General features: G+C 53.3%; 1 protein-coding gene across 5 annotated transcripts in view; it reads left to right on the plus strand.

Annotated features, from left to right (window-relative positions):
- The first annotated feature begins 4,492 nt into the window (after window positions 1–4,492).
- PEDS1 (plasmanylethanolamine desaturase 1) overlaps window positions 4,493–19,202 on the plus strand; it is a 31,974-nt gene continuing 17,264 nt past the window's right edge. For 4 of the 5 annotated variants that reach the window (XM_058432984.1, XM_058432985.1, XM_058432986.1 and 1 more), the window contains exons 1-2: window positions 4,493–4,705; window positions 14,553–14,672. In XM_058432984.1, the coding sequence (XP_058288967.1) occupies window positions 4,585–4,705; window positions 14,553–14,672 (241 nt within the window). In that variant the 5' untranslated portion in view covers window positions 4,493–4,584. The remainder of the gene's footprint in view (window positions 4,706–14,552; window positions 14,673–19,202) is intronic. The other variant, XM_032143071.2, reaches the window with a different exon arrangement.

A 19,202-nucleotide genomic window follows, 5' to 3' on the forward strand; every position in this document is an offset into this window, starting at 1 on the left:
GTGTGGTGGTGCACATCTGTAATCCCAGCTATTTGAGAGGCTGAGGCAGGAGAATCGCTTGAATCCAAGAGGCGGAGGTTGTAGTGAGCTGAGATCATACCACTGCACTCCAGCCAGGGCAACAGAGTAAGACTCCATTCAAAAAAAAAAAATACAAAAAATTAACTGAGTGTGGTGGCCCATGCCTGTAATCTGCCTGTAATCCCAGCTACTTGGATGACTGAGGTGGGAGAATCACCTGAACCCAAGAGTTCAAGGCTGCAGTGAGCCATGATCACACCACTGCACTCCAGCCTGGACAAAAGAATGAGACCCTATTTAAAAAAAAAAAATGTGTATGTCAAAGAACATTATCAAGAAAGTTAAAAGACAACCAACAGAATGAGAGAAAATATGTCGTAAATCCTATATCTGATAAGGGATTAATAGCCATACTATATCAAGAACTCTTACAATTCAAGAAAAATACCAATAACTGAATTTGAAAAAAGGCAAAGGATTTGATTTTTTGTTTGTTTGTTTTTGATGTGGAGTTTCACTCTTGCTGCCCAGGCTGGAATGCAATGGCGTGGTCTCGGCTCACTCAGATCACTCGCCTCCCAGGATCAAATGATTCTCCTGCCACAGTCTTACAAGTAGCTGGGATTACAGGCATGAGCCACTGCATCCAGCCAAGGCAAAGGATTTTAATAGATATTTCTCCAAAAAAGATATACGTGGCCGTGCGCAGTGGCACATGCCTGTAATCCCAGCACTTTAGGAGGCCGAGGCAGGTGTATCACCTGAGGTCAGGAGTTCACAACCAGCCTGATTAACATGGTGAAACCCCGTCTCTACTATATAGAAAAAAATTAGCTGGGCGTGATGGCGCATGCCTGTAATCTGAGCTACTGGAAAAAAAAAGTGCAGTTCTGACATGTGCTACAACATGGATGAACCTCGAAAACATTATGCTAAGTGAAAGAAGCCAGACACAAAAGGCTTCATATAATTATAGATGATATGATTCCATTATATTGAAATGTCCAGTAGAAGCAAGTCCTTAGAAGCAGAAAGTAGATTAATGGTTACCAGGGGCTGGGGAAAGAGGGAAGTGAGGGAGTAACTGCTAATGGATATGGGGTTTCTTTTGGGTGTACTTAAAATGTTCTGGAACTAGATAGTCATGATGATTACACAACTGTGTGAATATACTAAAAACCACGGAATTTACTTTAATAGGGTTCACTTTATACTTTAAAAGGTATGAAATTTATATCTCTTGGTAGGGCATGGTGGCTCATGCCTGTAATCTCAGCACTTTGGGAGGTCAACGCGGACGGATCACGAGGTCAGAAGTTTGAGACCAGCCTGGCCAACATGGTGAAACCCCATCTCTACTAAAAATACCAAAATTAGCCAGGCATTGCGGGTGCCTGTAATTTCAGCTACTCAGGAGGCTGAGGCAGGAGAATCGCTTGAAACCGGAAGGCAAAGTTTGCAGTGAGCCAAGATCACGCCACTGCACTCCAGCCTGGGTGACAGAGTGAGACTCTGTCTCAAAAAAAAAAAAAAAAGGAAAGAAATTTATATCTCATGAAACAAAGGATATAGGCTGGGCACAGTGGCTCATGCCTATAATCCTAGCACTTTGGGAAGCTGAGGTGGGAGGATCGCTTTAGCCCAGGAGTTTGAGACCAGCCTGGGCAACAAGGCAAAACCCCATCTCTACAAACAATACAAAAGTTAGCCAGACATGGTGGCGAGCACCTGTAGTCCCAGCTACTTGGGAGACTGTGGTGGGAGAATCCCTTAAGCCTGGGAAGTCAAGGGTGCAGTGAGCCAAGATTGTGCCACTACACTCCAGCCCGGGTGACAGAGTGAAACCCTGTCTCAAAAAAAAAAAAAAAAAAAAGTCAGATCATGTCATTCCTCTACTCAAAACCCCATAGGGAAGGGACTTCCCATCTCATTTTAAGTAACTGTCTCCCCCATATCCTTTAGGTCTTGGATCCAATGTCACCTTCTTAAACAGGACTTCCCTAACCTTCACCCCCACCTCCCAAGAAAGCAGGGATTCTCTCACGTTCCCTGCTGTTTCCCTGGGACAGGTTGGTGCTTAATAAACGTGTTCAGTGAATGAATGAAGGAATGAGTTATCTCAGGCAGTCTGTCCATCAACCATCTGGTGCTGGCCACTGTGAGGGTCTCTGGACACCAGCAGTAACCAGCCACCCTACCCTGTTTGGAGGCTGTGGGATACGAGCAGAGAGCTTTAGTTTAGAAGGTGTTTACCTGAAATCTGACATCCAGCCCCCACCAAAGCCACCAACGCCCCCACCCCTGCCCAAGCCTTAAGCTCCTGGGTTAAAAAATCCAACTGTTGGATTAACTGTGCTGTTAATACATGATGCAAAAACAGCCAGCTTCACCGGAATTCACCAGGACTTGGGTTGCAACCCATCCCTGCCACTGGAAGGTGGCTTTTCCTTCCTGGGAGGAGGTGTGGGAAAGAAACGGAGGGAGCACAGGCCTGGATGGGGACAGTGGCTGTCTATGGTAGGAACACTCAGGAAACAGCCCTGGGGTGACTGGTAGTGCAGGAATCAGGACTTAAACCCTCAGAAACCCTCAGAGAACCTGGATTCTGGAAGGGGCTCTTACCTCCCCTCTCTGCTCCCCCCAGCACCTTTCAGGACCTTCCACAGCCTCTAGGGAGGCTCCTATGTGATCTCACTGTATGGAATTTTTTTTTTTTTTTTTTTTTTTTTTAGACCGAGTCTCACTCTTGTCACCCAGGTTGGAGTGCAATGGCGCCATCTCGGCTCACTGCAACCTCAACCTCCCAGGTTCAAGTGATTCTCCTGCCTCAGCCTCCCAAGTAGCTGTGATTTTCCCAGGTTCAAGTGATTCTCCTGCCTCAGCCTCCCAAGTAGCTGGGATAAGTAGCCTGCCTAATTTTTGTATTTTTAGTAGAGACAAGGTTTCACCATGTTGGCCAGGCTGGTCTCAAACTCCTGGCCTCAGGTGATCCACCGGCCTCAGCCTCCCGAAGTGCTGGGGTTACATGCGTGAGCCACCGCGTCCAGCCTGTATGGAATTTCTTCTTTTTTCTTTTTATCTTTTTTTTTCTTTGAGATGGAGTCTCGCTCTGTTGCCCAGGCTGGAGTGCAGTGGCGCGATCTCGGCTCACTGCAAGCTTTGCCTCCCGGGTTCACGCCATTCTCCTGTCTCAGCCTCCCGAGTAGCTGGGACTACAGGTGCCCGCCACTGAGCCTGGCTAATTTTTTGTATTTTTAGTAGAGACGGGGTTTCACCGTGTTAGCCAGGATGGTCTCGATCTCCTGACCTCATGATCCGCCGGACTCGGCCTCCCAAAGTGCTGGGATTACAGGCGTGAGCCACTGCGCCCGGCCACCTGTATGGAATTTCCATGAGAAATAATTGCATACTTTGCTGTCGGCTAGACCTGGGGTAAATCCCTGCTGCTGTCATTTATCTGCCGAAGTATTAGACGCATCTGGCTGAGCCTTAATTCATTCATCAAGCATTTATTGAGCTTCTACCATGTTCCAGCCCCTATCCTGGCACTGGGGCCCTGCTGTAAACAAAGCTGTTCTCTGCCCTCAGGAGCTTGCTCTCTGATAGGAGAGACAGGGACTGCAAGCTCAATCCCCACCATAAGCGCTGTGAAGACAAAACAGGGTGATGTCACAGTGACTGGAGGAGGGGGCACCTTTGGGCACCTTTGAGCAGGGTGGTGGTGATGGGGCTCTCTGAGGAGGCAATACCACTGGTGTTTAAGAGTCAAATAAATGTTGCTCGTCTAGCTTTTGTTCCAGCACCTGACAGATATTAAGCGCTCAGCAAATCTCATAGTCACCCTAGTTGTCATTTTCATTAGTTTACTGTCCTCTCCACCAGGAGAACATGAGCTGGGGAGCATGTGGGGCAGGCTCGAGGTTTCTCCTCTTTGGGCGCACAGCACAGAGCTGGCACACAGCTGATGAACACATGGCCCCCGAAACCTCTGCACACAGTAGGGCTTGATAAACCAGCCCACTGTCCATCGGCCTCGCTAGGGAGCATCGTACAGAGCACCCGCCAAATGCTCCCTGGCCTCGGCCCCGACCCGGCGCCCAGCCCTCGCGTTCCTTGCACACAGTGGGCGCTTAACGCTGCCGGCTCAAGAAATGCCCATTTCTGGGCCCAGCCTCGGCCCATTGCATGGGCCCGTGAACCGAAGCTTAGGTGGGAGGCGACGCGCCGCGAGCTCCCGCTGGGCTGGAGCCGGGAGCCCGGCCGGGGCTGAGCTGGGCAGGCGGGCACGCGCCTCCGCCCCAAGCTTCCGAGCCCAGCTGCGTCCAGCTGCGGCCCAGCCCCCGGCTCGCGGCGGTTGGCTGCGGCTCAGCGACATCCGATTGGCCTGCGCGGCTCCGGCGCGAGTCCCGATTGGTTGTGACGCGCGGCCGGGCGAGGACCCCGCCCGCGCCGCCGCCGCTCCCGGCGCTGGGCGGTCATTGGGCGGCGTGATCTCGCCGCGGTTCCGCGGCCCTGCCGCCGCCGCCGCCAGCAGAGCGCACCGGACCGATCGGGCGAGTGGCCATGGCGGGCGCCGAGGACGGGCCGGGCCAGCAGCTGGAGCTGGACGAGGACGAGGCGTCCTGTTGCCGCTGGGGCGCGCAGCACGCCGGGGCCCGCGAGCTGGCTGCGCTCTACTCGCCAGGTAAGACCTCCGGGCCCCCCTCCAGGCCTGCGGTCACCAGCCCCGGCTGCGGACAGCGACCCCAGATTGGAGCCCCAACCTCGGGCCCAGATGCGGAACTCCAGCCCGGGTGTCTAACTTGCAAATGGCAAGTTCGGGGACCCCACCCCAGCGTCCCTTCCGAACCCAAGCCAGAATCTTGGCCCCGGGGTTTCCTGACTGCAAAGACACTCCCCAGATCAAGAAATTACCATGAGCTCCCTGGGCGACAAACGGAGCTCCCATCGGACCCGCAGATACAGAATCCTAGCCCCGGGGCATTCTCGGTTGTGAAGAGTGCTCCTAGACTTAGAACCCCACCCCCTCATCCCCCCAGGACCCCGTCCAAGCTTAAAGCTGCCCTTCAGCTATAAGCACTGCCCTCAGGCCCCTAAAAGTCACACCTCATCCCGGGTTCCCCAGATCTGGAATCTACATCCTAGTACCTCCTCTGTGCCCTACCCCAGGCCCTGGGCTGCAAACAATGACCTCACCTCTCTAACCTGGGAATGTCAGCCCCTCTGCCCAGGGAACCCTAACTCAGGGGCTTCCAGCTGCACGGTATCCCCCACACCCTTCCCCCAAAACCCCATCCTAGTGATAGCTTCAGTGGCTACAGACAGATATCCTCTCCCCAACCCTCCAGTGGTGAGCATCAGTCCTTACCCCATATTCCTGGATCCCAGGCAGTGAGGGGACTGAACGTACCCCAGTGTAAGCTCCCCTGTACATAAGGCCCAACTCTAGCTCTTGCCCCTCCCTCACATCCATGTTTTAGCCCCTTCCTTAGGACTTGGGACTGGAACCCCCATATTTCCCAGACCAGATCACAAGTTGGAGTTCACCTCTCCCTCTCTGTCCCTTTACCTCGGGCCATGGTTTCTCCCTAGCTTCTTCCTGCTTTGCTCACTGTATATACTCCCGCAAGCACCCCCCTACCCCACCTTCTCTGACTCCTATGTGAGCTCTAGGAGTTTTATTGTTTGGCCTCAGGAGGGCCCTATATCCCCAGGAGTTAAGGAAGTGCCTTCGAGAACTCCTGATTCAGGTGACTGGGAGGCACCTCTGCCTGGGTGTCACCATCGAATCAAGCTTTGTTTGTCAAACATCCTGACATCCTTCCTTTTTTTGTGGGGCAGCCACCAAGCACCACATGCAGCCCTTGCCTGGAGTGGGCCTGGGGTCACTAGCACCTTAGCTTTCTGCCCTCACTGGCCTGGGTTCCATGCTGTCTCTTCCTTAAAAGGTGGCATGGCCATGGGCCGTTTGCGTTTCCTCATTGGGTCCTAGACCACTGCATTCTCTGTATGTGATTTTTCACACCTGACTTGGGCACCTGGTCCATGCCGCTATGGTTTCTTCAGGCCTATACACAAGACACCCAGTCTATGGACTTAAAACCTCCTGCTCTCCTGGGGGTAGGCCAGGGTTAACATCCTGACTGTTATTCAGCTGTATGACCTGGTCCAAACCACTTTCTCTCTCTGTTTCCCCTTGGTTTCCTTGCAAGTTAAAGTTTATCTGCCCCTTCATGTTAGGAAGTGGAAATGAGATCGTCCGCTGGCATTCAGTAGGCACTCCCTGTTGTTGTGTGTTTTTTGTTGTTTTGTTTGTTTTGAGACAGAGTCTCACTCTATTGCCCAGGCTGGAGTGTAGTGGCGTGATCTCGGCTCACTGCAAGCTCCACCTCCCGGGTTCACGACATTCTCCTGCTTCAGCCTCCTGAGTAGCTGGGACTACAGGTGCCCGCCACCATGCCCGGCTAATTTTCTGTATTTTCCGTAGAGACGGGGTTTCACCGTGTTAGCCAGGATGGTCTCAATCTCCTGACCTTGTGATCCGCCTGCCTCGGCCTTCCAAAGTGCTGGGATTACAGGCGTGAGCCACCGCGCCTGGCCCCTCCCTGTTGTTAACAGTAGTCTGACCTTTGCTATGGGGGATCCACCTCACCTCTCTGGTCCTCAAACTCCCCACCTGGGAACTGGGGATAAGGATTCAAGGGCCTCCCTCTTTAGTGTCCAGCTCTGCCTGCTCCTGTGAACCCTACCTACTTTGAGACAACCCAAATCATTCCCAGGCATTCTGAGCCTCCCCAGGGATTGCTGTCTCCCCACTCTATCACGATCAATTGCATATTTGTCCATTTCTGGTTTCCCCACGTGCCCTTCACTCTCTGAAGAACAGCCATGCCTGAATCAGATTCTGCAGACAGACTGGTGCCCCAAATCTGCAATCAAGGCCCCTTATCTCCTCCAGACCTGGAGGTAGGGGAGGAGACTTGCCAAACTGGTTTCTCCAACTTCCTTTCCACTGGCCTCTCTGCTTCTATCTGCTCACTGTGTGATCTTGGAGAAATATTTGGCCCCTCTGGGCCTGATAAAGTGAGAGAGCAGGCCCAATGCATATTGAACACCTATGTTCTAGTCCATGTTCTAGGCTCTGGGGGCAGAGTGGTGAACAAGACAGAAAAAAATGGAGCTGGCCCGGTGCAGTGGCTCACACCTGTAATCCCAGCACTTTGGGAGGCCGAGGTGGGTGGATCACTTGAGGTCAGGAGTTCGAGACCAGCCTGGCCAACATGGCGAAACCCTGACTCTACTAAAAATACAGAAATTAGCTGGGCATGGTGGCAGGCCCCTGTAATCCCACCTACTCAGGAGGCTGAGGCAGGATAATCTCTTGAACCCGGGAGGCGGAGGTTGCAGTGAGCCAAGACCACACCACTGCATTCCAGCCTGGATGAAGAGTGAGACTCTGTCTCAAAAAAAAGAAAAAGAAAAAAACAGAGCTGGCATTTTAGTAGATAGCTGGGCCATAAACTTGACAAATAACTATCTCACGTGCCCAGTGGTGGCAAGCGCTGTGGAGCAAATACATAGCAGGGGAGGGGGATCTGAAATGTTGGGGACGGGATGACATTTTAGGGAGGGGGCAATGAAGTCCTCCCTGAGCAGGTGACATTGGAAGGGAGGCCTGAAGGGAGGAAGGGCGGGAGGGAGGGAGCCCTGAGGATATTTGAAGAAGGGTTGGTCCAGACCAGGGAAACAACAAATGCAAAGACCCTGAGGTGGGAGCTTGCCAGGCATGTTTAGGGAACATGGAGGACACATGTAGGCTGGAGGGAAGAGTAGGAGAAGTTCCTGGGTTCTAGGAGCGGAATGTTTGAGATTACTGGGGCTGGAGGTGGTTTGGCACTGTGACAGTTGACAGCCATAATCATGGCAATCAACATAGCCGAGTGATTGAGCCCTCACTGTGCTGGCATTTTCCTCACCTGCTCTCCGTGCATCCCCACTACAACCGTGTGAGCTGTACCTTGATATTAACCCCATTCACAGAGGAGGAGCTGCAACCCCTCCCAACCCCCACCCCAGGCATACTCTTTCTAAAGCTCACCCTGATCGGGGTGAGGCCCACATCTGCCCTCACCTGATGGGAAGGCCAGCAGGACAAGGACTGAAGCTATTCGGTTTGATTGAAGTGCTTGACCGCTCGTGAGCACTCAGTCCACTTTTGTTGGAACATTTCCTGAGGCTTAGAAAATGGGAGAGGCTGCCTGAGGTCATAGGGCGGGGCACCAGGCAGCAGTAGGGCTGGGCCTGGAACCCGGGACCGGGCTGGGTGGGGGTGCGCTAGGTTCTGTGTTCTTACTCTTCACTATGGAAGTAAGCCAGCCAGGGGTGAGTGTGTGGGAGGCGGAGGGCGAGTATTCCGAATGAGAACAGCATGTGTGCAGGGCAGGTGGCAGAGAATGGGCCTCTGTGTGTAGGGAGCTGTGAGTAGTTGGACCAGAGCAGCATGGGGCCGAGGGAATGGTGACAGGTGCAGCAGGGAGGCGGCCGCAGCCTGTTTCCACAGGCCCCAAGTGTCTGGCCCAGAGGTTGAGCCCTTGTCCTGTGGGACCCAGGAGCCATTCAGTCCTGTTCTGGGCTGAGTTTCCCAGCAGCAGCCCGCCTCATGCCAGATGTCAGGGTTTGTGAAGGGCCTGGCCAGCTTGGCAGGCCAGAGGGTGAGGCGGGTGTCCAGCTTCCCAGGAGGTCCCAGCTGAAATCTGGCTATGTGTGTGCTACTTCTCAGGTGCCCCAGGCTTCAAGGGTGCAGCCTGATGGGTCCTTGATCCACCTGTCCCCCACCCAGGCCAACTGTGGGTGCCCCCTGCCCTGGGGATTACAGAGGCTCTTGGCACGGGGGGAAGGGAAAGGTGGAGGGTGTCAGGAGTACTGGGTGAGAGTCCTGGCCTGTACTCCCGAAGCTGAACCCAGGGGTTCAGTCCCCCAGATAGGCCTTCTGTTTTTTGCTCCTTTTGTCTCTGTTTCTCATCTTTGTTTCTTTCGGTTTTTTGTTTGTTTGTTTTTGAGACAAGGTTTTGCTCTGTTACATAGGCTGGAGTGCGGTAGAGCGATCGTAGCTCACTGCAACCCAAAACTTCTGAGCTCAAATGATCGTCCCGCCTCAGCCTCCAAAGTGCCGAGATTGCAGGTGTGAGCCACCACGCCCAGCTAATTTTTATTTTTATTTTTGTAGAGACAGGATCTGGTTATGTTGCCCAGGCTGGTCTCCAACTCCTGACCTCAAGTGATCCTCCTACCTTGGCCTCCTAAAGTGCTGGGATTGCAGGCATAAGCCGCGGCACTCAGCCTGTTTCTCATCTTCCCATGGCTCTGATTCCTTATTTGTCTCTCATCTCTTATTTGTCCCTCTGTCCATCTCTCATCCCCGCCTTCTCGCTACCTCTTGTCCCCTCTCCCTGAGGCTGAGGGTCTGCTGGAGGCCAGGGGCCCTCAGAAGTCCAGCTTATTTGGGGCTTGTCTCTACCTGGAACCAGAAGAGTTGGGCCCACCAAGCCTTTGACTGCAGCCTGTCCCCTGGAAAGCAGGATGACAAAGGCATGACCCCAGGACTCCCCTGCTCTTCCTAGCTCTCCGTACCTACCACACGAGGCCAGCCCCTTCCTCAGGCCAATAAGTGGCCACTACTTTTGGCTCAGATCTTCAACCCCTGCCAAGCCAGGGGCTGGCTCTGAAAGCAGGACCTCAGCACTACAGCCAGAAGACAGCCGGGGCTTCCTGTGTCCTGAGCAGCCACCCTCCCCGTCCCCACCTCAGTCTGCCCATCTGTTAAGTGATACAGTTTAGGCCAGTTGACCCCACAGGCCCTGCCAGGCTGATGATCCATGCGGTGACTTTGGTGACCCTCAAGTGACTTTGGACAAGTGCATTCACCTCTCCAGGCCCAGCTTCTCTCTCTAAAGGATGGGACAGAGGGTCCCTAGCTCCAGAAGGTGGTGAGGGGTGCTGAGATCATCTTAGCCCTGTATCTGACATGTTCTAGTTGCTCAGTGAAAGCTACTTAAGTTGTGTGTGATTTTTCACCCCGGAGACGGAGTCTTGCTCTGTTGCCCAGGCTGGAGTACAGTGGCACGATCTCGGCTCACTGCAACCTCTGCCTCGTGGGTTCACGCGATTCTCCTGCCTCAGCCTCCCAAGTAGCTAGGAGATTACAGGTGCACACCACCACACCTGGCTAATTTTTGTATTCTTAGTAGAAACGGGGTTTCACCATGTTCATGTTAGCCAGGCTGATCTCGAACTTGACCTCGTGATCTGCCCGCCTCGGCCTCCCAAAGTGCTGGGATTACAGGCATGAGCCACCACACCCGGCCGTTGTGTATGCATTTTTTATGGAACAGAATTAGGGTATTTGGTCTGCAGAAGGATCCAGCTTCCAGAGGCCAAAGAGAGATGGAGTTTAGACGGAAAAATATTCAGATTTGGAGGACGTTCTCCATGGCGTGGGGAGAGAGCTAGATCATCTTTGGTTTCAGGACTGCCCCGAACGTCCAGGCTAACATGTCTCATTGATGAGTCTGGAATCCAAACCCAGCTCTGAACCTCAGTTTCCTTGTCTAGGAAATGAGATCACTCAGTTCCTTCCTTGAGGGGCTGATACTTGAATGAGAGACTGTGCCTCGGGCTCAAAAACTCAGATGACTGCAGGGGCCCAGCCAGGGCCACCACCAAATCTGGCCACTCATTGTGAGACCCCAGGGAAGGGAGAGGACCAGGGGGAACCTGGAGCTCATATCCCATCAGTTGGGGGCAGCTATTACTTACTGTTCAGGCCTAGGGTGGCCAGAGCCCTGTGTTGTTCAGGGAAGCAGGAAACTAGGAATTTTACGTGAATTTCAAATTTAGCTCACTTTTTAAAACTGAGGGCAAAACATGTCAGAGGGAGGCAGTTTGCAACTTCTCCAATATGGGCCACACCCCAGCGCATGACAGGCTTCAGTGTGTGTCAGCCATTGTTAGGGTAACTGTTATTTGATCGTGTTGCAGTTGGCTCTGCCCACTTCCTGTCCCTGCATCTTGTGAGGCAGGCAAGCAGGTCGATCGGGAAGGTTCACTTGTTCTTTCCTTCTCACCGCCTCTCCGTGTCCTCCCACCCCAACCGCTCGGGGCTTTCTGCTTCTGAGCCCTGGGCCTTGGCAACAAACAAGAACCAGAAAGGGGAAGGCCCTGCTGGGCCTGATCATGGTGATCCCCAGGCTGGGGCGGCTGCTGGGGCAGTGGGGGTGCTGCGTGGCTCAAGGGAAATAGCCCTTGCCTGAGAGTTGGGGAACCAGGAGATCTAGGCCCCTGTGATCTCTGCTATGTGACCTCTGTTGAGGTCCTTCTCCTTCCCGGGCTTCAGGGTCCTCTTCTGTACAAAAGGGGCCAAGGGGATGTAACCCTGGTGTGTTCCCTCCCCCTTCTGAGCCTTGGTCTTTTCATGGGGCAGGGGAGGGCAGCTCTCCTTGTTCTGGTTCAGGGTAGGTTAGGAGCAGCTTGCTGTTGTGTGACCTGGAGAAGGCCTTCTGTCTCCCTGAGCCTCAGTTTCCCTATCATGACAAATGGGGAACCCAGTACTTCCTTCCCAAGGTATGTCAGTGAGCGGCGCCCAGAGACAAAGCCGTAGAGTTGTCCCTTAGGATTGTGGTTGGGAATTTGCTCATTCTGCAGGCATTTACTGAGTGTCAGGGCCCTGGTGAGTGAGCCAGACATGGTTCTGGGCCTCCCGACTTCACATTTAGGTAGGGTAAGACAAACTTAGACAAGGCCACAGGCATGAACAATGGGCCTCGTGTTGGGGGAGTGTGGGGTCAGAGGAGGCATCATGGATGGCTTCCTGGAGATGGAGGTTTCCAGAGTGAGATCTGCAGGAGCAGTGTCAGCTGCACAGGGAGTGAAGGGAACAGCATGCACAGAGTCCTAAAAAGAAGAGAGGATGGACGCAGAAGGAGCCCTTCTCACCTGCTCTGGCCCTGACCCCTTCACAGGGACCTGCCTGGCCCCGCTGATTACGGGGGGGCCTGGGCTCCTGACCCAGAATGTCGTCAAGGTGATAGGGTGATGGGGAATAGAGGGAGGGACCAGGGGCAGCAGGAACAGGATGGAGCGGGGCGAGAGCAGGATCTTAGGAGCTAGACCTCTGGCCATGGAATTCTGGTCTCTGCTGACTAGTTGGGTGGCTTTGGGCTACTTCCTTGACCACTCTGATGGTCAGTTTTCTCATCTGCAAAAGGACATCACTTCAGCAGGCACCTGATATGTAGTAACTGCTCAGTATATTTTAAACACCCACGAAAAAATTGTTGTCATTGAAGGTCTTCTGTGCCTTATGGAGCAGCTGCCTGGGGCATACCCTAGTCACATGTTCAGTGTCACCCACATGGTGTTTTTATTTCCTTTAATTTTTTTTTTTCTTGAGATAGAGTTTCACTCTTGTAACCCAGGCTGGAGTGCAATGGCATGATCTCAGCTCACTGTAACCTCCGCCTCCTGGGTTCAAGCAATTCTCTTGCCTCAGCCTCCCGAGTAGCTGGGACTACAGGCGCCTGCCACCACACCTGACTAGTTTTTGTATTTTTAGTAGAGATAGGGTTTCGCCACGTTGGTCTGGCTGGTCTCAAACTCCTGACCTCAGGTGATCTGCCTGCCTCAGCCTCCCAAGGTGCTGGGATTACAGGTGTGAAACACTGCACCCAGCCTTATTTCCTTTAATTTTTAAAATTTTTTGTTTTGTTTTGTTTATTAATAGAGACAGGGTCTTGCTGTGTTGCCCAAGCTGGTCGTAAACTCCTGGGCTCAAGCAATCCTCTTGCCTCAGCTTCCCAGAGTGCCTGGATTACAGGAGTAAGCCACTGAGCCTAACCCGTTTTATTTATTTTATTTTTACTTTTATTTTAGTTTTTATTTTTTGAGATGGAGTCTCACTCTGCTGCCCAGGCTGGAGTGCAGTGGTACCATCTCAGCTCCCTGCAATCTCCGCCTCCCAGATTCAAGTGATTCTCTTGCCTCAGCCTCCCGAATAGCTGGGATTACAGGCACCCGCCACCATGCCTGGCTAATTTTTGTATTTTTAGTAGAGATGGGGTTTCACCATGTTGGCCAGGCTGGTCTCGAACTCCTAGTCTCAAATGATCCTCCTGCCTCGGCCTCCCAAAGTGCTGGGATTACAGGTGTGAGCCACCGTGCATGGCCCCCTTTTATTTTTTTACTTTAATTTACAATTAAAAAAAAACAATGTAATATGTTAGTACTTTAAAAGGGAATAAGGGAAAAGCTGGTCTTAACTCTGTAGATTTTTTTTTTTTTAACATAAATGGCTGCTATTTGGTGCTTTGCTTTTTGCACTTACCTAGATGTCCTGGACATCTCTCCACGTCCACTTATAGACAACTGCCCAGGCATTTTCCTGGCTGCAGAGATGATGTGGACTGAATTCATTTGGCCAATCCCCAGGCAATGGCCACTTAGGTTATTTCCGAAGTTTTGACACCACAAACAAAGCTGCAGTGAGTGAATCAGCTTGTCTGGGCTCGTGTGTCTGTGAAAACTATATGGCAACACTGAAACAGATTGCACACCCAAAGCCTGACTTCTGGCTCCTCTTGGGAATCAGAAGCTCTGCCTCCCTGGCCCACACGCCATACTTTTAGAAGCCGCACTGTCCCCAGAGCTCTATTTTTCCATGAGTTCCTGACTCATTGTCTGGAGCCTGCTTGAGGGAAGCTGGGCCAGGTGTGAGCCACCAGGATTAAAGGTTGTTTGTAGCCTCTGCCTCCAAATAGTTACCTGCAAAAGGGGACAAGTGAAGCCACAAAGATTCTAGTTTAAAAAAAGAAAAAGAAGCTCATTAAACTTCCCTTAGGTGTCCCCAGAGAGAGCCCAGAGGGGCCCAGGAGACCAGAGTTCTGGTCCTGTCTGTCAAAGAACTGGTCTGACAGAGAATTGGGCCACTCTGAAGGGCCCCATCTTTGGTTTAATGCATCCAGCCCTGACTGTTTGACCTTGGCCAGGGCCTCAATGTGACGTCATCTGTGAAATGGGTACAGATTCCTTTGTGGGAGTCTGTAAGCTCAGCTTGTGGCTGGCAATATAGATGCATTAAACAAAGTTCAAAAGCTCCTGGCCGGGTGCGGTAGCTCACACCTGTAATCCCAGCACTTTGGGAGGCCGAGGCGGGTGGATCACAAGGTCAGGAGTTCAAGACCAGCCTGGCCAATATGGTGAAAGCCCATCTCTACTAAAAATACAAAAATTAGCTGGGCATGGTGGCGGGCGCCTATAATCCCAGCTACTCGGGAGGCTGAGGCAGGAGAATCGCTTGAACCCGGGAGGTGGAGGTTGCAGTGAGCCGAGATGGCACCACTGCACTCCAGCCTGGGTGATAGAGTGAGACTCTGTCTCAGAAAAAAAAAAAAAAAGAAAGAAAAGAAAATTTCCCATGGGGCCACACTCTGCCTGGCCTTGACCCTCCAGCCTTTACCTCTCGCCTCTGCTCCCTGCAGGCAAGCGGCTCCAGGAGTGGTGCTCTGTGATCCTGTGCTTCAGCCTCATCGCTCACAACCTGGTCCACCTCCTGCTGCTGGCCCGCTGGGAGCACACGCCCCTTGTCATACTCGGTGTTGGTGAGTGCCCGAGGCACTGCTGCCTGCCTCAACTTCCCTAGGGGCCAGGGACCCACCGGGTAACTGGCACGTGTGTGTGTCTGCATGCGTGGATATGTGTGCTCGAGTCCAGTATGTGCCTTGAGTACCCCACCTCCCTATTGCAGTCAGCAGCACCTCCTTGCAGCCTGTCACTTGGGCCCAAAACCTAAACATGATCCTCAGTTCCTTTCTTCCTCTTGCATTGCACATCCAAACCGTCAACAAACGCCGTTAACTCTACTTTCAAACTGCATGAGGAGTACAGCCATGGCTCTGTACCTTCCTGGTCCCCACGCTGGTCCAGCCACCATCCTCTCCTGCCTAGGTTGTTTCAGGAGCCTCCTTCCTGGTCTCCCTGCCTTCACATTTGCCCTGCACTGTCCAGTCTCTACACGGCTAGCTGGATCCTGCTAGAGCCCCAGGCAGATCATGCCACGCCCCCACTCTCATCTGCTTACACCTACAGCTGTATAGAACACCCCCTCCTCAGTGTACCTGCCCCAGCTTCCTCTCGCCACCCTCATGCTAGGTCACCCTGCACCTGCCACGCTGGCCCCCTGACTGTACCTCTGTCACCTGCTCTCAGATACATTCCTACTTCAGGGCTTTTGCATGTGCCGTTCTCTATGCCTAGAACTCTCACCTACATGGCTCACTCCAGATGTCTGCTGAGAGGTCACCTCCTCTCAGCAGAGGAGGTATGATTGCCCCACAAAACATAGCAGCCCTGGCCAGGTGTGGTGGCTTATGCCTGTAATCCCAGCACTGTGGGAAGCCGAGGAGGGCGGATGACTTGAGGTCAGGAGTTCGAGACCAGCCCGGCCAACATGGCGAAACCCCGTCTCTACTAAAAGTACAAAAATTAGCCGGCCGTGGTGGCAGGCGCCTGTAGGTCCCAGCTACTTGGGAGGCTGGGGCAGGAGAATCACTTGAACCCAGGAGGCGGAGGCTGCAGTGAGCCAAGATCACGCCACAGCACTTCAGCCCAGATAGCAGAGCAAGACTCCGTCTCAAAATAGCAGCCCTGTCACACACTGTCCCCCTTTTCTGTTGTTACACTGTGTCCACAGTGTCTTTATTTGTTTATTATCTATCTCTTCCAACTCAAATGCCAGCTCCCTGAGAGCAGAGATTTTTGTCTGTTTCGTTCACCACTGTGTCCCTAGCTCAAGCCTCAGGCCTGGCACACAGCCGGTGCTCAGTATTTTTTGAATTGATGAACGAATGAATGAGAGAGCTGTTGTTTATTAGTACCTCCTGGGTGTTTTCCATCGGTCACTTCTTACGCTAAGGTTGTCATCATTTTCCAGATGAGAGAACTGAGGCTTAGAGAAGGGACCAGTCCAGAGTCACACTTCAAGGCAGAGCACAACATAGTTGTTAATACACTATCTCCACTCCCAGGCCCTGGATGACTCAGTTTCCTTCCTCTCCATGCACCACCCTTCCCCTCCCTGTCCCCAGCTCCAAGACTGAAGGAGGCGGCTGTGCCATTGGTCCTGCCTGGCCCTCCCTAAGGGTTCAACTCCCACAATCTCATTAAAAGCATTCTAGCTACCTAAGCCAATAGTGCTCAGGCCAGCTAATTGAGCCATCTGGGTCTGGGGTGGGATTGGTATATGCTGGGGATAGGAGCTGGACCAGCTGGAGGGGAGAGAGATGAACCCATCCATTGCTGGGAAGCCCAGGCAGGAGCCAGGCATGTCCCCTGCCCCCAGGGATGGGAGAGACCTGCACCCCCAGCCTCTCTGCCTCAAGCCCCATATTCAAGGGCAGGAATACAGACAGTCTGAGCTTTGCAGCCTCATCTGGGGATGGTTACGAGCAGGCCTCTACAAACCTGGGTTCAAGTCCCAGCTCCACCACCTCCTGGCTCTGTGGCCTTGGGCAAGTGTCATTGCATCTCTGAGCCTCATTTACCACAGTGTAAATGAGGCTGCTGGCAGTACCTGCCTCCTAGGGCTGTTGTGAAGGCAAAATGCAGGTGTGCCTAAGTGCTGAGAAAACCAGTGACTAAGCAGGGGCGGGGAAGGGACAGCACCTGCCAGACCAGTGATCAAGGCTTTCACTTCAGCCTCTCTGGTCAGTTTAATGACGGATGTTTTGTGAGCACCTACTATGTGCCAAGCCCCATGCTGGGCACTTTTCACTCTTTGTGCTACCATAGTGAGGAGGTTCCCATCACCATCTGAGAGGCTAAGTAAGTCGCATATTGGTCCTCACCCAGGCAGCAGCAGAGTCTGAGATTGCAAATCCAGACCTGCCTGGCTTTCAGTTGAGGACTTCCCCACCAGGGCCTGTATAGCCTCCAGTTAACATTGGGAGGCCAGGCTGTTTCAGGCCTCTACGGGGGTAAAGGATGGGCTGGATCAGATCCGAGGTGTGTGCTGTGCAGGCTGGGAGGGTGGATGTCCCAGGCAGGTCTCCCTTCCCTGGTTGGGACCTGAGCTTCCAACCACAGTCTAGGAAATCTCTGGCTTTCGAGGCTGCACAGCACCAGCTTCCCCATCCCACACCTTTCCCTCTGGGCTGATAAGAGCAGACAATCCCCTGATAGTGGTGTTTGCACAGTCCCTAATCGATTTAAATAGCCACCCTGATTTGTGTGTTAACATGCAGGCAGTAAGGGCACCATGCCAGCCTGCAGAGCCTGCCCCCTACCCCTCACTATCTCCCCAGAGCTTCCATTGTCCCAGGCAGGCCCCAGAAATCAAGGAACGCAGAAGCACGAAAAGGTGTCGAGTTAATAAACACAGACATACATGACGCAGCACTGGGAAGCAAAATCAAATTAAGGGGGAGGCGGGAAAGGCCTCTCTGAAAAGGTGATGTTTGCACAGAGACCTGAAGGAGGTGAGGGAGGGGCCGTGCAGAGATCTTGGGGAGGGGCATCCAAGGCACAGGGAAGAGCAAATGCAAAGGCCCCGAGGTTGGCATGTGCCTCGTGTGTTTGGGGAACAGAGCAAAGCCATTGTGGCTGGAGGAAATTGATCAAAGGAAGATTGTGGCAGCCCAGCGAGGCACTGGAAGCAGATGTTGTGGGGCCGTGAGGGCCGTGATCTGGATATGGGGCCATGAGAAGCCATTGGTGAGTTTCCCACAGGGAGTTGACATGATCTGATGCTGCAGGGAAGATGGCTGGGGGCAGGGACAGCCAGGGAGGAGGCGCCTGCCATGGTCCAGCCACGTGAAGATGCCAGCCCAGACCTAAGGGCAGCCCAGACCTGGGTGGAGCAGTGGAGGTGGTAATGAGTTGTCAAATTCTGGAGGAGCTGTGAAAGGTGAGCTGCCAGAATGTGCTTCCAGGTTGGCTGTGGAGGTGAGAGGGAAGAATTAGCTTGACTCCAAGGTTTCTCTCTTGAGAGATGGAAGGGATGAAGCTGTCATTCACAGAGATGGAGAGAGGTCGGCAGAGCAGGCCTGAGGGAGATGCTTGAGATGGCCGCTGGTGAGCTAAGGAGAGGTGTTGAGCAGGAAACTGGAAATCTAGGTCTGGAGGCAGGGAGAGGCGGCTGGAAATAGCAATCTGGGGGTCGGGCTGGGCATGGTGGTTCACACCTGTAATCCCAGCACTTTGGGACGGTGAAACCCTGTCTCCACTAAAAATACAAAAATCAGCTGGGCGTGGTGGTAGGCCTCTATAATCCCAGCTACTGGGGAGGCTGAGACAGGAGAATTGCTTGAACCCGGGAGGCGGAGGTTGCAGTGAGCCAAGATCGCCCCATTGTACTCCAGCCTGGGCGACAGAGTGAGACTCCTTCTGGAAAAAAAAAAAAGAAAGAGAGAAATCTGGGGGTCATCTGTGTCAAGATGGAGCTCCTTATCTCCTAGGCTGGCTGAGCGCCCCCAGGGGCTGAGTCTCCTGTGTTTCCAGGCTGGGGAGGAGGAAGAGCCAGCAAGGGAGGCTGGGATGGCGCTGCCTGGGAGGTTGGGGGAGAACCAGGGAGGTGGGGGAGAACCAGGGAGGTGGGGGAGAACCACGGAGGACTTGCAGGGGCCAAGAGGAGAATGTGTTTCCAAGAGTCTTGGGGGTAGACTGGGAACAGCCACCGAGTGGACCAGCAAGGTGGGCAGTAAAGGGACCTTTGGATTTAGCCACGTGGAGGTCATCAGCCACTTTGACAAGCACATCGTTGTCGTGAGTGAGTGGGTGAACAAGTGAAGGCCGTAGGAGCCCTGAGCTTTTGTTCCACGTGGAGAAGGAGGAAGAAGTGTTTGGGTTGTGAGCTGGCTTTTAAAGGAGCAGAGTCCTCCATGGACCTTGGGAGAGGGCCTTCCGGGCAGAGGGCACAGTGAGTCCAGAGGTCGGGGATGAGGTTGGAGAAGTCCCAGGCTCGGGTCGTGGCCCGTCCTGTGGGTGGAAGTGGAGTCTGGATCTGACTAAGCTGGAAGGCGGTAAAGACAGGACTGGGACCCAGGACCAAAGCCCATGGATTTGCCCTCAGTGCGTTTACTTGGCCCCTCAGCCACGCCTTCCATCTCCACACCAGGCCTTTGAGGTGGGCAGGG

Source organism: Hylobates moloch, unplaced genomic scaffold (assembly GCF_009828535.3).
Source record: "Hylobates moloch isolate HMO894 unplaced genomic scaffold, HMol_V3 SCAFFOLD_21, whole genome shotgun sequence".
Classification (NCBI taxonomy): domain Eukaryota; kingdom Metazoa; phylum Chordata; class Mammalia; order Primates; family Hylobatidae; genus Hylobates; species Hylobates moloch.